The sequence below is a fragment of the Chaetomium tenue genome (assembly GCF_020726465.1).
Source record: "Chaetomium tenue strain MPI-SDFR-AT-0079 chromosome Unknown F5144scaffold_5, whole genome shotgun sequence".
Lineage (NCBI taxonomy): Eukaryota > Fungi > Ascomycota > Sordariomycetes > Sordariales > Chaetomiaceae > Chaetomium > Chaetomium tenue.
Genome location: NW_027117333.1, coordinates 470,395 through 485,225, shown reverse-complemented (window position 1 = coordinate 485,225; position 14,831 = coordinate 470,395). Strand labels below are relative to the sequence as shown.

The window sequence follows — 14,831 nt, the reverse complement described above, 5'->3', positions numbered from 1 at the left end:
TGAAACCTGTTTTAGGGGGCCAATGGACCTCGATGCGGTTCCTTCGGGAGCCGAGAACCAGATGCCGGCAGCTGTGGTCCTCTACACCATTGGTTGATACGGCAGGCGTTCAGCCCCAAGACGACCATACCCAGGTTCCATACCACTCATGCCCGCATCACCTGGCAGCTGAATGCTGGCGCTTTTGTAACAAGCAGGGAACCTACGGGTTTGTTGCAGTGTGTGGTCTCTAGCGGAAGAGTGAATGCGACCAAGGGGATGGGCGCCAGCACCTTATAAGTGCCAGGCCCAGGCGGATATAATTTCTGCGATGTTTCCATTATAGTCCCATTGGTTTCATCTTGTGGCAGTATCTCATCATCAGCTCCTGGCCAGACGGATAGTCGGGTATTTTTGGAAGCCATGGCCCGTCTCCGAGCGCTGTTGGGTGCCGTCCTACTTGCTTGTAATGTCAACGCCGCTCCGGATTACACCGATGTCTGTCAAGATATTGCAAGTCAGTTGTCGGAGGCAAGTGAGGTGGTCTATCCGAGTTCGTCTTCTATCCCCTTATCAACTCGTCCGGCCCGGCTGCCTGACATGTTAGCTATCTAGTTCAATTTCTGCGTTACACTACCGCGACCCAACACTGGTTCCGCTCTTCAAATGGTGACGCAGCTTGTGTGGTCGAGGTTGGCTCCGTCGAGGACGTTTCGCTGGTATTGGAAATTGTCGGTGCATCTAGCACCCCTTTTGCTGTGTACTCGGGCGGCCATTCATCGAACCCGGGGTTCTCCAGCACGACTGGTGTACACATTACGCTTAAGCGTTTGAACCAGGTCGATCTATCTGAGGATAAGAAGATTGTCACCCTTGGCTTTGGCCAGGGATGGGCCGATGTATACGACGCTCTAGATGGTACTGGGGTCAGTGTTGTGGGTGGGCGAGTTCCCGGGCCTGGCGTTGGCGGGTTCACCCTGGGTGGAGGATATTCCTGGTACGTTCCCAATGTGGTACAAGATTGGAAGTTCAGTCCCGCAGTACTGACAACGGACAGGAAAACAAACCAATATGGTTCGCCCTTTTTCATCTTCAATATCGCCTTCTACTTGACTCCCCCTTTACCCCCTTTTCCCTCTTCATTTTAACGGCGAACAGGGTGATGGGTGGCTGCTGACGGTTATATCCAGGTCTCACTTGCGACACAGTGAAGTCTTTCAACATGGTGCTTCCGGTCAGCTTAACTCCAACCATCCGTAATCACCGTATGACCAGCTGACAAGAACTCTAGAATGGCACAGTCACTATCGCCTCGGATGACCAGAACCAAGATCTCTTTTTCGCACTGCGGGGCGGCCTGAATCGGTACGGGATTGTCACCTCAGCCGAGTTTTATACTCACCCGCAACCGGCCCAAGTATGGGTAAGTAACAAAAGTCCCGCCACTCAATATCGCAGCACATAGCAATGCTGATGCCGTCCAGGGTGGTCTCCGCGCGTACCCCTCAAGTCAAATTCCTGCACTTTTGAACGCAACCCAACGCTTTTTCGAAGAGAGCAAGGACCCGAAGGCACAGATCATCACAACTTTTGATGGTAGCGGCCTCGGGGTAACTTCCTTGACGCTGTTTTTCTATGACGGGCCAGAAAAGCCGGAAATATTCGACATGTTTGATGGGATGCTGACCACTCTCGACAACACGGGCAAGAAGTCGTACAAGAAGCTTATAAACAGTTTCCCAGCCGAAATCGTCTTGAACGCACGAGGCACGTTCGGTAGCTTCTCTACGACAAGACTTACCAATCGGTTTAATGAAGCCGTCAAGCAGGAGGTGGAGGTAGGTACTACGTCCAGTGGACACCTGCGGCGTGGGTCAATGCAGAGAGATAGTCAGATGCTGATCTTGTTCACAATCCAGGACATTGGCAAGATCTCCGCTTTGCATGGCGGCACGATGGTCAGTTATGAGATCGAACCGTTTATAGACTACGGCAAGCATGCAAAGCCGGGTGCATTCCCACATGCCGATTCTCTCCTTCCGGTAAGCGCCCATCTACATCCGTCCCTTGAACCCGTAACAGGTAGATTAATAACCCGCTCCCAAGCTCAACCTGTACTTTGCCTGGGCGAAGGAAAGCGATGATGAGTGGTGGTATGCCACGGCACGCCAATCGCTGGCAAGACTAAAGCAGGTTGCCAAGGAGGAGGGAATCTACGAGGATACATTCCTTGACTACTCGAACTATGTGTTCGCCGACACGCCGGCGGAGAAGATGTATGGGGTGGAGAACACCAAGCGGCTTCGACAGATCAGGGACCAGGTAGATCCCGATCGGATCATGGACTTGGCGGGAGGATACGCGATATAAACGGATGAAAGGGTGGCAGTATGCATCATAGGACTTTCCGTAGTGTTACGGGGTTACTTGCTGCTACTCTCCCGCGTCTTCGGGCAGCAGCTGCCCAATTAAACGTTCTCCAAGGGACGACAGACGGGATTGCAAAGTTATTATGTGGGGAAGCGCTCATCGTCCGGTCTCCTCCAACTCCGAGACCTGCGTCACAGCTTTGCGTCACAATCTCAGTCTGAACTTCCCGTCATACCTTGAACAGCCGTGCTACCTCGCACGTGCAACCACACAGACGACGACGACCACATACCACCAGCAGGCCACCCCCAACACCGGCATCCTTCCGACCAACCCCCCATAAACCCATCACCACCTCCAACCCCGCCAAAAAAAAACAAAAACAAAAGAAAAACGACACAATGTTCTACCAACCCGGCAAAACCCCCCACAACCTCCCCTACGACCCCTTCAAAGCCTGCGTAATCCCGCGCCCCATCGGCTGGATCTCCACCACCTCCCCCCTCCCCGCGCCGACCCCCCAACACCCCAACCCGCAACCGTCCCACAACCTGGCCCCCTACAGCCAGTTCGCGCCCCTCACCTTCGACCCCCCCTACGTGCTCTTCTCCGCCAACCAGACGACCCACTCCGGCGGCGGCGCCCGCAAGGACACGGTGCGCAACGTGGAGGCCACGGGCAAGTTCGCGTGGAGCCTGGCGACGTATGCGTTGCGGGAGGCGGTCAATGCGACGGCAAGGCCGGTGGGGTATGGGGTGGATGAGTTTGAGGTGGCGGGGTTGGAGAAGGAGTTTAGTAGCGTGTTGCCGGGGGATGGGGATGGGGATGGGGGTGATGGTGGGGGGATGGGGAATCCGGTGCCGATGGTGAAGGCTAGTCCGGTCAAGTTTGAGTGTGTGTATCATTCGACGGTGAGGTTGCCTGGGCATGGGCCGGTGGGGAGCGTGGATGTGGTGATTGGGAGGGTGGTGGGGGTGCATATTGCGGAGTGGGCGCTGGATGGGAGGGGGAGGTTGGATGTGAGGAAGACGAGGCCGATTGCGAGGTGTGGTTATTTTGAGTATGCGGTTGTCGGAGGGGAGGGGACGATATTTGAGATGGTTATTCCTGGGGCTGATGAGGTGATGCTGGCTGCGCTGCAGGGGGATAAGAAAGGAGTGGCTGAGGGGTTAAAGAGGGTGAAGGCAAAGTTATAGACAAATATCAGAAGTGTGGAGATAAACACTGGCACAAAGGGCAGAGAGAATAGATACAGTCATTTAAAAGTCAGGGGAACTCATCCTGGCAGTGCATGGTACCGGGCAACTGTTTAAAGTTTGGATTAAAGCGAAATGGTATTTTAACATAATATAAGGGTGGATATCGCTGCCAGGAGGTTGTCTCCCGTTCCTGTATTCCGTTATCCCCCTACCCGTCCCCCAACTTAGCCCCCGGTTACTGGGTCTGAAGTAGGCCAGCTTGCATCACTCAACGCGGGTAGCTTCTCAACCTCGGCCCACTTGCCATCTCTTTCCCAGTATGATAACTGCCCATCCTCTCCCTCTGTCATCATATGGATCTTGTGGTCGTGGCTCCCATGGACCAACGCCCAGACATGTTTCACCCCGGACCCAACGGTCTCAGTCAACTTCCATTTCCCCTGCTCACCCTCCACCGGCGGTTCCCGGTCAAGGTCGCCGTTTAGTCTTTCCCAGTGCTGTACACTTCCGTCGACAGCAACAGCAAGCTGGAAACCGCCCATGCTCTTCTCGTTGGCTGTGTTGATGTAGTCCTGAATCATAACCGGGGGCGTGTCCAGAGGGATGCCCGTGCCAAACACTTCACTGGCTGCCCACTTTCCCGTGTCCTCGCCACCGCGCCAGAACAGTTGCAGCTTGCCGTCGGCGCGGGTGGCCACGGTGTAAAGGTTGCCACGCGAGATGGTTTGGGGGTCGTAGATGTTGAGGGCAACGTTCGATTGGACGAGGGAGGGTCCGCTCTGAGCAATGTCGCTCGCGATAGGAGAGTTGGCAAGGGTCCATGTGGTGCTGTTCGGGGGTTGTTGCCACTTGTACTGTCAGTATTCGACGTTGGAGTCATGAAAGCTAGCGTGCCTTACTTCGTTCAAGGTTCCGTCGGCATGCTTGACAACCATGACCAACTGAGTGCCATCACTCTGCGCCAGACCAGGGAAACCATCAATGTCCTTCCCTTCGATGGTCGAAACAGACGACCACTTCTTTGCCGACTGGCTATACGCCCACTGCCGCAAAGTCTGATCCTTGTCGACACCGACCGCATGGAAATCCCGGTTGAAGGAGGTCCCGAGGATTGCTGGCTGGCCGCTGAGGCTGCTCCCTTCGATCTCGGAGACCTTGCTCCATGTCGTGGTGTTACTATCGCGTGAAACGTGAGCAAAACCCAATCCGGTGGGCTCTCTCACGAGCAGCTCAAAGTTCCGGTGCGTGTCGCCGTTGCCCGACTGAAGCATGCTTCCGCTCTGGTGCCGCCTGCGAGTCCATGGATCCGGGTTAACATTGGCAACGCCGTATTTGGTCCAGTTATCAATGTTGGCTTGGTCGTAGCTAGCCATGACGTTAGCATCCATCTAGTAGTGGTTGGAGTCAAACAACCTCAACTCAGGGGTAACTCACGCAAAGTAAACAAATCCGCTCTCGCCCCAGCTCGGACCCCAGGAATTCTTCATGATCCATGCCTGCTTATCATCATCATACCCCACGACGATCGTCAGATGGTTGCCCGTTGATTCGGATACCCCATCCCACTTGTACACGCTGCCTTCGGTTGTCGGCTTCCATGATCCAAAGTCCTTGTAAAGGATAAACGTAACGATCAGCGGTCCGTACTCATCCAGCCACCTCTTCTGGTCCTCGATCATTCCCAATGACTGGAAATACGGAATGTGCGTCGTCCTCCCGTTCCGGTCCGCACAGTGCTCGTAAGGATGCAGCGTCGCCTCGTACGGGTCGCACGGCCAGTCGGCGATGCCCGGCCGCGGTTTTGTCGGGTCCTTGAGGAACTCGGGGCCTTGTCCAGACACCCACGCAAGGGTCTCCTCGGCGTTACCGACGCTCGGGCATGACGCCCCCACTCCGTCGTGCACGTCGGCCTCGCTGCGCTTGCTCCATACCCCGTGCTCAATGCGCACCATGGACTCGATCAGGGCTGCCGCGGCAAAAGCCCAGCAGCTGTTGCAGACACCTTGGTCTTGTGCCGTGGTGATGTAGTTGAGGCCATCGCGGTTACGCCAGTCGACGGTTAGGGGAGGGGCATTTGCAGCGGTAGCTTTGACGGAGGCGAATTTGTTGGCGGACCGTCGTGACACCGGGGGTTGTATCGAAGACCAGTCAAGAGGTCCGATCGAGGCTGCCGGGACCGGTTCCGGCCATGATATTTGGCGTGGTCGTAGAACTGGGTTGCCTGCTACCCCAGTGGCCAGGAACAAGGCTAATGACGCCCCCCAAGATAAACCCATCTTACCCAGGAATGATAAAGGGCTGAGAAAGCAGGAGCGCTAGAACGGCGGCCGCTAGACGACACCCGCAAGGAGATTCCGCCAGCCTTAACTATATAATTTCATATCGCCCATCCCTTCTCGATTCAACCAAGGCCAGCTTTCTTTTCCGTGTGAACACGCACGATCCCCACAAACGGCCCTGCTTCTGGTGCGTCCCCTATCCACACTTTATACCCGCAAAGCAATCCTTCCTCCGAGATTGCCGAACCTGGTATCTCTCTATGGAGATCATCTATGTTCGAGCCTGGCACCTGGCACTAGCCAAGCGCTGCCAACTTCCCACCAATGACCAGACCGCCTCCTCACGCATCCCTTCAAGTTACCCGCCTGTTGATCTCCCGAAGTGCCGTCTGAAACAGCAGGGACCCACCCGCATACAGGTGCAATACCAAGGTAAATATGAGACCGTTTAGCCGCGGTCGCCCGCGCTAGGTTACATCGTCGCATGAAGATGCCGGTGTCCCCCAGGCTTCTCGGCCACGGCACACGTCATCAGGGTCCCCGGGATCCCCCATTTCCAACGAGCTCATATCCGGTCGTATATTGAAAGACAAGAAAGAGAATGTAGCCCGGAAACGGAACCACCGAGATATCCTCCCCTGGGACTGGGTTTACCAGATCCACCTGCGACCAGGCGTTTCCCGTTGTTTACCCAATGAGCCAGCCGCTCAGCAGAGCACCTACTAGGTACTACCTAGTTATCACAAGCAGCAGGTGGATATACAAGGCGTTGGGATATTGGCTGCATCCGCGTGCGGTAGTGCGCAAATACTGGCGGCTCGCGTCTCATCCTCCTCTAATCCGTGATCCCCACGCTCAAGCGCACTCGTTAGGAGGGTACCAGAGCTGAATTGTGTGGCGTAGGGCTCACGGTCCGGGACCAGACAACCGAACGTTACGAATATGATGGAGAAGTGGAATCGGTGCTACCGCAACAGAGAAAGGCTTTTGTGACGGATATCCATCAGAGGCATCGTGTACAACCACATGAGGACGGAAAGGTAGATCCCCTTGCCGGTTTCCATCCGTGTCCTTAATCTAACGACATTCCTTCAATTTCGCGAATGATTTCTTCTCATTCTGATGAGCTGATTTGAAGCCTGTAGCTTTCCATCTTTACATCCCTTGTTGCTCTCGTATCGGCCCAAACATGGACAATAGTCCAGTCGCTGAGCCTCGTTCTCCAACGCACACTGTCGATAAGCATCCTATTTGCTTTCCAAGTTGTCCTCGCTGCGGCTTTCAGCTGGTTGCGATATAAGCGTGTCTAGGCAACCCCTTAGGAGGTCGGTATGTATGTATAGTGGGCTTGTTATGTAGAAAAGGGGGGATCTTTTACACATTCACTATGTCAGGCTAGGCTTTGCCATATAGTAACTATATAGGCCTTGTTACCCTTGCATTAAGATACACAATCATCGCTTTCTTAGCCAGCCTGATATCCTCTCCCCCCGCATTCGCAACCGGCCGCCATCCTCTTCTCTCTCTACCGCTTTTTCCTTCATTATCATCATCGCTTTCTTCGCCAACCCTGGTATCTTCTTCTGAATTTGCAACCGGCCACTATCTTCTCCTTCGGAGCCATCTTCTCCATCGGAGCCATCTTCTCCATCGGGGTCATCTTCTCGGTCACCATCTTCTCCTTCTGCTTCGCAGTCATCTTCACCTCTCGCTACCGCTTTCCCTTTCATCACCATCAACGCTTTCTTAGCTATCCCCGGTATCTTGTCCTGCATTCGCAACCGGCCACTATCTTCTCCTTCGGAGCTATCTTCTCCGTCACCGTCTTCTCCACCACCATCTTCTTCATCAACATCTTCTCCTTCTCCTTCGTTACCATCTTCTCCTCTCCCTACCGCTTTCTCTTCTATCATCATTATCGCCTTCTGAGCGAGCCCTGGCAGCTTCTCCCGAAGTCGCAACCGCCCAATATCCTCTCCTTCGGGGCCATCTTCTCCATCACCATCTTCTCTATAAACATCTTCTCCTCCTCTCTCGCAACCATCTTCTTCTCTCGCTACAACTTTCTCTTTCATCATGATAATCGCCTCCCTTAGCACATCCTGGTATGCCTTCTTGTCCCAAAGTCGTGACCGGCTACCATCCTCTCCTTCGCAGCTATCTTCTCCGTCCCCATCTCCTTCTCCTTCTCCTTCATTACCATCTCCTCCTCTCGCTACCCCTTTCTCTTTCATCATCACCACCGCCCGTTTTAGCACGTCCTGGTATCTCTTTTCCTCACGGATTTGCAACCAGCCCCTATCTTCTCCTACCGCTACCGCTTTCTCTTTGATCATTATGACCGCCTGCCTTAGCAGATCCTGGTATGTCTTCTTCTCCCAGAGTCGCAACCCGCCACCGGCCTCATCCTCGGCACTGGCGTCGCTCGAATCGGAGTCCCAAGAACTCAGGTCGTCGTCCTCATCATCCTCGTCATCGTTATCTTCAGCAACTTCAGCGTCGTCGTCCGGGTCGGAGTCGGAATCAGAGTCGTCGTCGACGTCTGAATAAAATTCCCGATCCTCTCGAACCGGTCGCCTCACGTTCTTTAGGTCCATGATCACGGCCGCAACATCAACACCATAGGCCTCCTTGAGGTCAACCCACAGCTGGCCTTTCATCTTCTCCAACCCCTCGGTCTGTTGTTTCTCCGTGTAGTACGCGATGAGCATTTCGATGACACGGAGCTTTTTGGGGTGCCCACGCGCGATGCAGAGGGTCTTCTCGTACGTGTCGAGAACCTTGAGCACCAGGGCCTCGCCTTTCGAACCCCTGGTATTCTCCGACAAATCTTCTTCCCCACCTTGTAGTTCTCCACTGTTGGAAGTTTCCAAGGTGGATCTGTTATTGTCGTCGTCCTGTTTCGTATTCATGTAGAAGTCTCCCAGCACGGTCGTGGCGTGAAGTGACAGTGGGTCATTTTCCCCAAGCAGATCTAAGAGGCCTTGCTGTGCCCCCTCAATCATGGTCTGTATATTAGGGATATGCAGATCCTCAGCTTCCATTCCCGGAAGCTCACCAGACTGGCAATCCGTTTCCTCAACACTCTTGTGCTGATCTGCATCTCTCTTGATCTTGTAGTCGAGCAACACTTCGCTTCGGGCAAGATCCGTCTGCAGAATCTGGACCCTGACCTGCTTTATCTTGGGCTCTGGCTGCTCCCTGCTCAGCAGGCTGAGAAGCCCATGGCGGGTTCCGTTGAGGAGCTCCCAGCTTTCCTCCAAGCGTTTCTGTTCGCGATAGAAGATAGCCAGCTTAAGCTGAGCATCGAGTCCGGCCAACGCCGACCCTACGCCAGGTCGTTTGGAAGCGCTGAAGCCGTCGACGGCAATCTTGAAATGCTTCTCGGCGAGTTCGATGTGTCGGACGAGGGCGCAGACCTTGGCAACCTCGAGGGACGCCAGCAAAGTTGCCTTGTCTGTGATGGGTGGCTCCTTGCTATCGGTGTTCGTGGTGTCTTTGGTCTTGGCCTTGGTACCCTTGTCTTCGCCGGACTTGGTGCTCCCCGCTGTGGCCATGCCCTTGAAGGCAGTGAAAGCCGCGCTATACATGTCTTTCGCCTTGCTCAGCTTGGCCTGCTCGAAGTAGACGTCACCGAGCGTCTGTGCGGTTTCCGCGATGGGGCGAGTCTCTTTGCCAGCCGCGATTTTGCGGAACCCAGTGTAGGCTCGATCGCAAGCTTCGGATGCTGCGGGCAAGTCTCTCATGTCCAGGCACAAACGCCCCAGCTGCCAGCTCGCCTTGAGTGTGGAGGGATGGTACCTCCCCACTGTCTCTGCAAGACCCCCGTAGGCTTCCGTGAGCATTGCCCGTGCTAGATCCCGGTCGCTTCTCTTGCCGTAGATTGCGCCCAATTGCCGAGCCACCTGCAGATAGCTGGGGTCCTTGTCGCCCTGAAGGGCCTTAAAGCCGTCCAATGCTCTTTTGAACCTTGCCTCTGCCAAATGATAGTTCTCATTCTCCTCATACGCCCCCCCTAGAAATGCCAGGGCCTCACAGACATCAAGGTCATCCGGCAGGTTATCCAGAGGCCCAAAAGTCGACTGGATGGCCCGCTCGCAGGACGAGATAGCATCGGCGGTCCTCTCCCTGGCTAAAAGCACCCGCGCCAGTCCTAGCTGTGCCTGAAATGCCAAGCGTGCGGATCCGTCGCCGTCGAACAAACCTGGGAGCATCGACTGAAATGATGTTTCGGCTTTATCCAAGTCCCGACGTCGGCGACCAAGTTCCGCGTTGCCAAAGGCGTAGGTTGCCGAAAGGCCCAGAGTGGCGGCGGCCGCGTTGCGAGACTCTGAACCTCCTGTCCAGCCCGAAACAACAGATTGGGTCTTCTCCAGATGCCTCTGCGCTTGCTTAAATTTCCCTTGCGCTATACACAGGAGCCCAAGGTAGTAGTGGGCCAGTCCGAATATCGGGTGCTTCTCCACATGGATGTGTTTTTCAGGGCAACAAAGTTGAACTTGGAAAAGCTCCAGAGCACGTTTCAAGTGGTCCTCGGCCTGGGAGAACATCGCGCGCAACGTGTAGTTAATGCCGAGGTGGAGAGATGTGATGGCAATGAGGATATGTTCCTTGTGGAACATGGTGTTGAACCTCTTGAGGGCGCGATGGTAAAGGTTAGCGGACCTCTCGTCGGCCTGTTTCTTGTCGTTGAAGATTTGTCTTTGGCGCCGCTCCCAGAGACCTTCAAAACCAGCATTGCCGTCAATGTGAGAGCCAAATCGGTTCAACGCTAGACTGTACACCGCAGACGCACTCTTGAGGTCAAATGCTGCCGTTTCGAGGAGCGTCAGCTCCGCAGCTGTGTTGAGCCCTAGTCGGTACCACCTCTGTTCGCTCTTCATCTGATTGTTGTTCACCTTCTCTTCAGTATTCTCCTGGACCTTTTCAAATCTGTTTGCGGTGTTCGATCGTTTCAAGGGCGGCGGAACGAACTCCTCCGTCGGCTTCGGTGGCCCTTCCCCTTCCACCTTGGCTTGCTTTCGTTTCTCGGCTTCGGCCCACTTCACGTTCCTTTGCTTGAAAGATTCCATGATGCCAGCAAAGAGCTGGCGCACCTTCTCGGTGGTGTGCGAGGAGTAGCCGGGGTCGTGGTTGAGGAGGGCTTTGCCCAACGAGTATTTGGCGTAGCAGAGACGCAGCAGACCATCTGCGCCAAGTTCATCGTCTGGAGTCTTTTCGATCGATCGAATCACTCCCTCGTACAGGTCGATGGCACGTTGGAGATTACCCGCTTCGGCCAAGATGTCAGCGAGCAATTTGAGGCAAAGCACTGATTCGAGGATGTCATCGCTGTGATCTTGGACGCCTAGTTTCTCCAGGATCTGCTCCGCGCTCATGGAAGGGAGTTCGATGCCATTCGCAACAAGATAGCGCGCAGCTTCCTCGTTCTTGGACTTCAAAGCGAAGAGGAGGTGTTTGGCTTCCATTGTTGGGGGGGTTGCGCCTTCAAGGCTAAGAGAAGCCATAAGCTCGGCAGGCGGCTCATCAGCCGCTCTCCGCACGTTCTTAAACCACTGCGGCAGATGGTCGGGAGGAGCATCCGCCACGGCCGGTTCCGAGCTCCAGCCAGGACTTTGGTCGCCATGAATGGACTCTTCATCGCCGTCATCCGCAAAGTTGGGATCGGGCCAGCAGTACTCGTCCATCAGGTCCTCTGCTTCATCAGCCAACATCCCGAGGATCCCAGAATCTTTACCACCGATCCTGATGGCGTAGGGTTGGGAACTGTAACGGATGTCTTCTTCTCCTTCTTCGGGTTTCGCGGGAGTTTTGGACTCAACGACAGCGCCAACATAACGACACTTCAATATGCCCTCCGAGCGAATGAGGCTGATTGGGACGACCAGGAGGGCGAGCGACCCATCGAGTTCCGCTTTATCGGAAGGCTGTCGGAGCAACAAACACCGCTTCCATCTGCGAAGGGCCGTCTCGATTTTGACTACGGCGGCCAGATCATTTCCATATGGCCTGAGATTCTTGTCGTCATCCTTGCCTAGCTTGCGCCAGCGCCATTTGCCCTCGACAGCGCCTGCCTCGTCAATTTCGAGATAGTCGTTGGACTTGGAGCCGGATGAGCCACCGAGATCAGTCGAGATGTCCACGGGCATATCGTCCAACGTCGCTGCGCACCAAGAGTACTCCCCCCTATCGCGCATGGTAGGCTTCCCGTGGAATAAGCACGTATAAGGGATCTTTCCCAGGTATTCGAGGACCTTGGTCGCGATGATGCTCTCCCCTGTGGTGAAATCGCAGTCGGGCACTCCAGCCAAGAGGGCAGAGATGATGGTGCGATCGCGGACCCACGATGTGCTGCGCGGGGAGAGAACAGCGAGCAGATCGCCGACATTGTCGATGGGCCGGCGGAGACGTTGGATCAGCCGGGTCGCCAGCCAGTGCGCACACGAAGCAACGCTCGGGCTCTTCGCCAGAATGTCGTCGTCGAGGTCTTTCATGATTGGTGCACCAGTCACGGGGTCTTTGAAGAGAACAATAACCTTCTTTGACATGAACAATTCCAGGGCTGTCCAACCACGGGTAAACCAAGTCGAGAGAACAAGAGCAAGACACGGACTGCCATCTTCCTTCCAGGGAAACTTGAGGAGGTATGTATCGTGGACAACAGTAAACTGAGCGTTTGCGTAGTTTCCGTGCATCTTGTTGAGGGCCTTGCTGCGAGCCTTGGGTTCCTTGGGGATCGAGATGGCGTCCCACCAGACCGCCTTGCACTTCAGCTCCGCAGCGATGCCATCAAAGAAGCGGATGAGGCACTTGTTGACAGTTCCGGCATTCTTGACCCCCACACCCGTGCCGTCAGACCAAACATGGGAGATAGCGATGTAGGGGTCGTTGGGGCCGCTAAGAGCAGTCGATTTGCAGAGCCAAGCTGTACTCTTGCCCATCTCCAGGGCCGTCTCGAGCAGTTCAACAGGATACTGCAGCTGCTTGCACTCCTGACCGGGGCTCTGGGCTTCATCCTTTTCAGCTGGTTTGCACTTGTGCAGCTGCTTGACTCCGGTACTATCCATCTGTGCCCATTGGCATTTGTTGGGGGTACAGAAATGGTGACCGCTGTGGCGGAGATTCTCTTGGTAAGGAATCAAGGCCGAAACAATGTCGGGGAGGTCGCTCTGCTTCCGGGCGCTAACATTGACAAGATTCCAGAGCCGATTCTTGCAAATGTTCATCCTCTCGACATATTCAGAGGCGGTTTCAATGGAAGGAAGAGTAACGTGCGAGGGGAGGAGTTGATGGTCCCATCTTCCGAAGCGGCGCGGACCGATACCCAGTTGGGACTGGATTCTCACCATCCAGTAAATAAGGTTGGAGACGGTGGCCAGGTCGATTCTGTGTGAGTACTCACGGTCTCCGTCCAGGAAAGGGAGAAAGAGTTTGCCCCGATGATGCTTGTGGAGGCACTTCTTCAGAGCCAAGCAGATCAATGCGACACCCCGGGCGAGATGGGTATGGGCATGCGAGACCTTATAGGTGTCATCCATGGCGGCCTGGCAACTCATGGCGACGAGGGCCCAGTCCCGAAAGGGGGTCCATTTGCATCCAGGAGCGATCGTTTCCATTTTCTTCCTCATTTCGGCGCAGGCGGTGTTTCTGCAAGGATAGAGTTGCGCCTCCCGCGCGATGCAGGTGGTCTGGGACAGGAAGCCCATCTCCAAGCGGGTAAAGGCGGTGATAAGCTTACTCTTGCTCGAAACCCAGAGCCCCTTTCGGAAGCGAGAGTTGTCACACACGTTGGCAACCTGAACCGACTGGGGTGGAGCAAGGATCAGGGTGCTGGTGAAGGTGGTTTTCACAAGATGGCGTTCGACATCATCATCGTCATCATCATCATCGTCGAGGTCATAATCGTCGTTATCGTCGTCATCATCCTTGTCGTCGTTGTTGCTGTCGCCGTCGCCGTCGTTGACGTCGTCATCGTCGGATTCGAACTCGGACCACTCGCTGTCGTCGGACCCAAACTCGTCGTAATCATTCTCAGTATCAGTGCAGACATCCTCGATGGCCTCGACCTTGTCGATGGCCAAGATCTTGTGATAGGCAAAGGCACGGGCGATGGTGGTCAAGTCTAGTTTGGACTGGTTTTTGTCAGGGGCAATGACCTCCTGGACAACCCCGACATTGGGCATGGCCAGGGGCGGGGCCGCGGCGGGTGGCCGTGTCGCGACCAGGACTGACTCCATGGTGAGCGTCAACGGGTATGATGTGTGTCTGATGGCTCGTGGGGATCTGTAAGTCGCTCTTAAACGGCCGATCGACGAAAAAAAAACCCGGGTCGAATCCTAGGTAAGGTCTGGTTGGTACCTCTAGAATGGACGGCGCGACTCCGCGAGAGACTGATGGGCTCCCCCTCTCAACATGGCCGTCTTCTTGTAATTGAAGCCAATGAAGCCGTTGCCGATAACAGTCAATCAAAGCAGGCAAATACCCCGCTCCACCCGATTTTCCAGGGCTGGCGTGGATATCGAATGGACTTCGCACGCAGTCGATTGTGTAACATACATGTATGCAGCATGGCGCCACGGCCAGAGCCTTGCGTTTATTTACTCCCTCATGAACTTTTTTGTTTGGTAAGCGACCCAAGCGCAGGTTGGGAGGGGGCAGGGGGGTAGCTTTTTTCTGTCTTGGCGCGGTTGGCCATTCTGTTGAATAAAACGCGTGGGTAAATGCGGCGTTCAGTAATGGTCCACGAAATTGGGGGTCACTGGGCCCACAATAAGCGCCCAGTGCAGGATTTTCAGGGAGGTATAGATACCCTCCTTCTACATACTGGAATCAATCAGACAATTCAATCACGCACTTCTAGTTGTCAGGAACAGTGACCTCCCTTGCAATACATTTGACCCCCTGTTTACAAGTACCTGTACATGGCTGTTTGGACTTTCCAACACATTCAGCCAGGAGGCAGTGATACCACCACCAAATTTTGAGGCTTAAACCTGTGACACTT

The 14,831-nt window shown here is 54.8% G+C and overlaps 3 protein-coding genes across 3 annotated transcripts; 1 reads left to right on the top strand and 2 right to left on the bottom strand.

Moving 5' to 3' along the window:
- Nucleotides 1-11: 11 nt before the first annotated feature.
- F5144DRAFT_621651 (uncharacterized protein) lies at nucleotides 12-3,612 on the top strand. The gene is made up of 7 exons (XM_066792072.1): nucleotides 12-532; nucleotides 595-980; nucleotides 1,271-1,402; nucleotides 1,464-1,817; nucleotides 1,899-2,021; nucleotides 2,086-2,301; nucleotides 2,739-3,612. Exons 1-7 carry the CDS (start codon nucleotides 403-405, stop codon nucleotides 3,543-3,545), a joined length of 2,148 nt encoding a protein of 715 aa, XP_066640860.1. The 5' UTR covers nucleotides 12-402; the 3' UTR covers nucleotides 3,546-3,612.
- Nucleotides 3,613-3,772: 160 nt separating this feature from the next.
- Nucleotides 3,773-6,324, bottom strand: F5144DRAFT_652032 (uncharacterized protein; the record flags this gene model as incomplete). The annotated part of the gene is made up of 3 exons (XM_066793049.1): nucleotides 4,983-6,324; nucleotides 4,448-4,913; nucleotides 3,773-4,396 (listed from the first exon to the last, which is right to left on the bottom strand). The coding sequence occupies exons 1-3, from the start codon at nucleotides 5,822-5,824 to the stop codon at nucleotides 3,773-3,775; spliced, it is 1,932 nt and encodes a 643-aa protein (XP_066640859.1). The 5' UTR covers nucleotides 5,825-6,324.
- An 857-nt stretch (nucleotides 6,325-7,181) lies between these two features.
- Nucleotides 7,182-14,412, bottom strand: F5144DRAFT_513952 (uncharacterized protein). Its single transcript, XM_066786584.1, has 4 exons — nucleotides 8,685-14,412; nucleotides 8,244-8,627; nucleotides 7,626-7,682; nucleotides 7,182-7,439 (listed from the first exon to the last, which is right to left on the bottom strand). Exons 1-4 carry the CDS (start codon nucleotides 14,062-14,064, stop codon nucleotides 7,282-7,284), a joined length of 5,979 nt encoding a protein of 1,992 aa, XP_066640858.1. The 5' UTR covers nucleotides 14,065-14,412; the 3' UTR covers nucleotides 7,182-7,281.
- Between the last annotated feature and the right edge of the window lie 419 nt (nucleotides 14,413-14,831).

Excerpts from the sequence above, each read along its gene's own strand:
- F5144DRAFT_621651 (XM_066792072.1), top strand. The coding sequence starts at position 403 with ATGGCCCGTCTCCGAGCGCTGTTGGGTGCCGTCCTACTTGCTTGTAAT. Across the intron at positions 981-1,270 it reads GTGGAGGATATTCCTGGTAC|AATGGCACAGTCACTATCGC; the intron begins GTTCCCAATGTG and ends CAAGAACTCTAG. Across the intron at positions 1,403-1,463 it reads CGCAACCGGCCCAAGTATGG|GGTGGTCTCCGCGCGTACCC; the intron begins GTAAGTAACAAA and ends GATGCCGTCCAG.
- F5144DRAFT_513952 (XM_066786584.1), bottom strand. The coding sequence starts at position 14,064 with ATGGAGTCAGTCCTGGTCGCGACACGGCCACCCGCCGCGGCCCCGCCC. Across the intron at positions 8,628-8,684 it reads CACCTTGGAAACTTCCAACA|GCGAGGCCCTGGTGCTCAAG; the intron begins GTGGAGAACTAC and ends GGGGTTCGAAAG. Across the intron at positions 7,440-7,625 it reads CGGAGAAGATAGCTCCGAAG|GAGAAGATAGTGGCCGGTTG; the intron begins GAGAAGATAGTG and ends ATGGCTCCGAAG.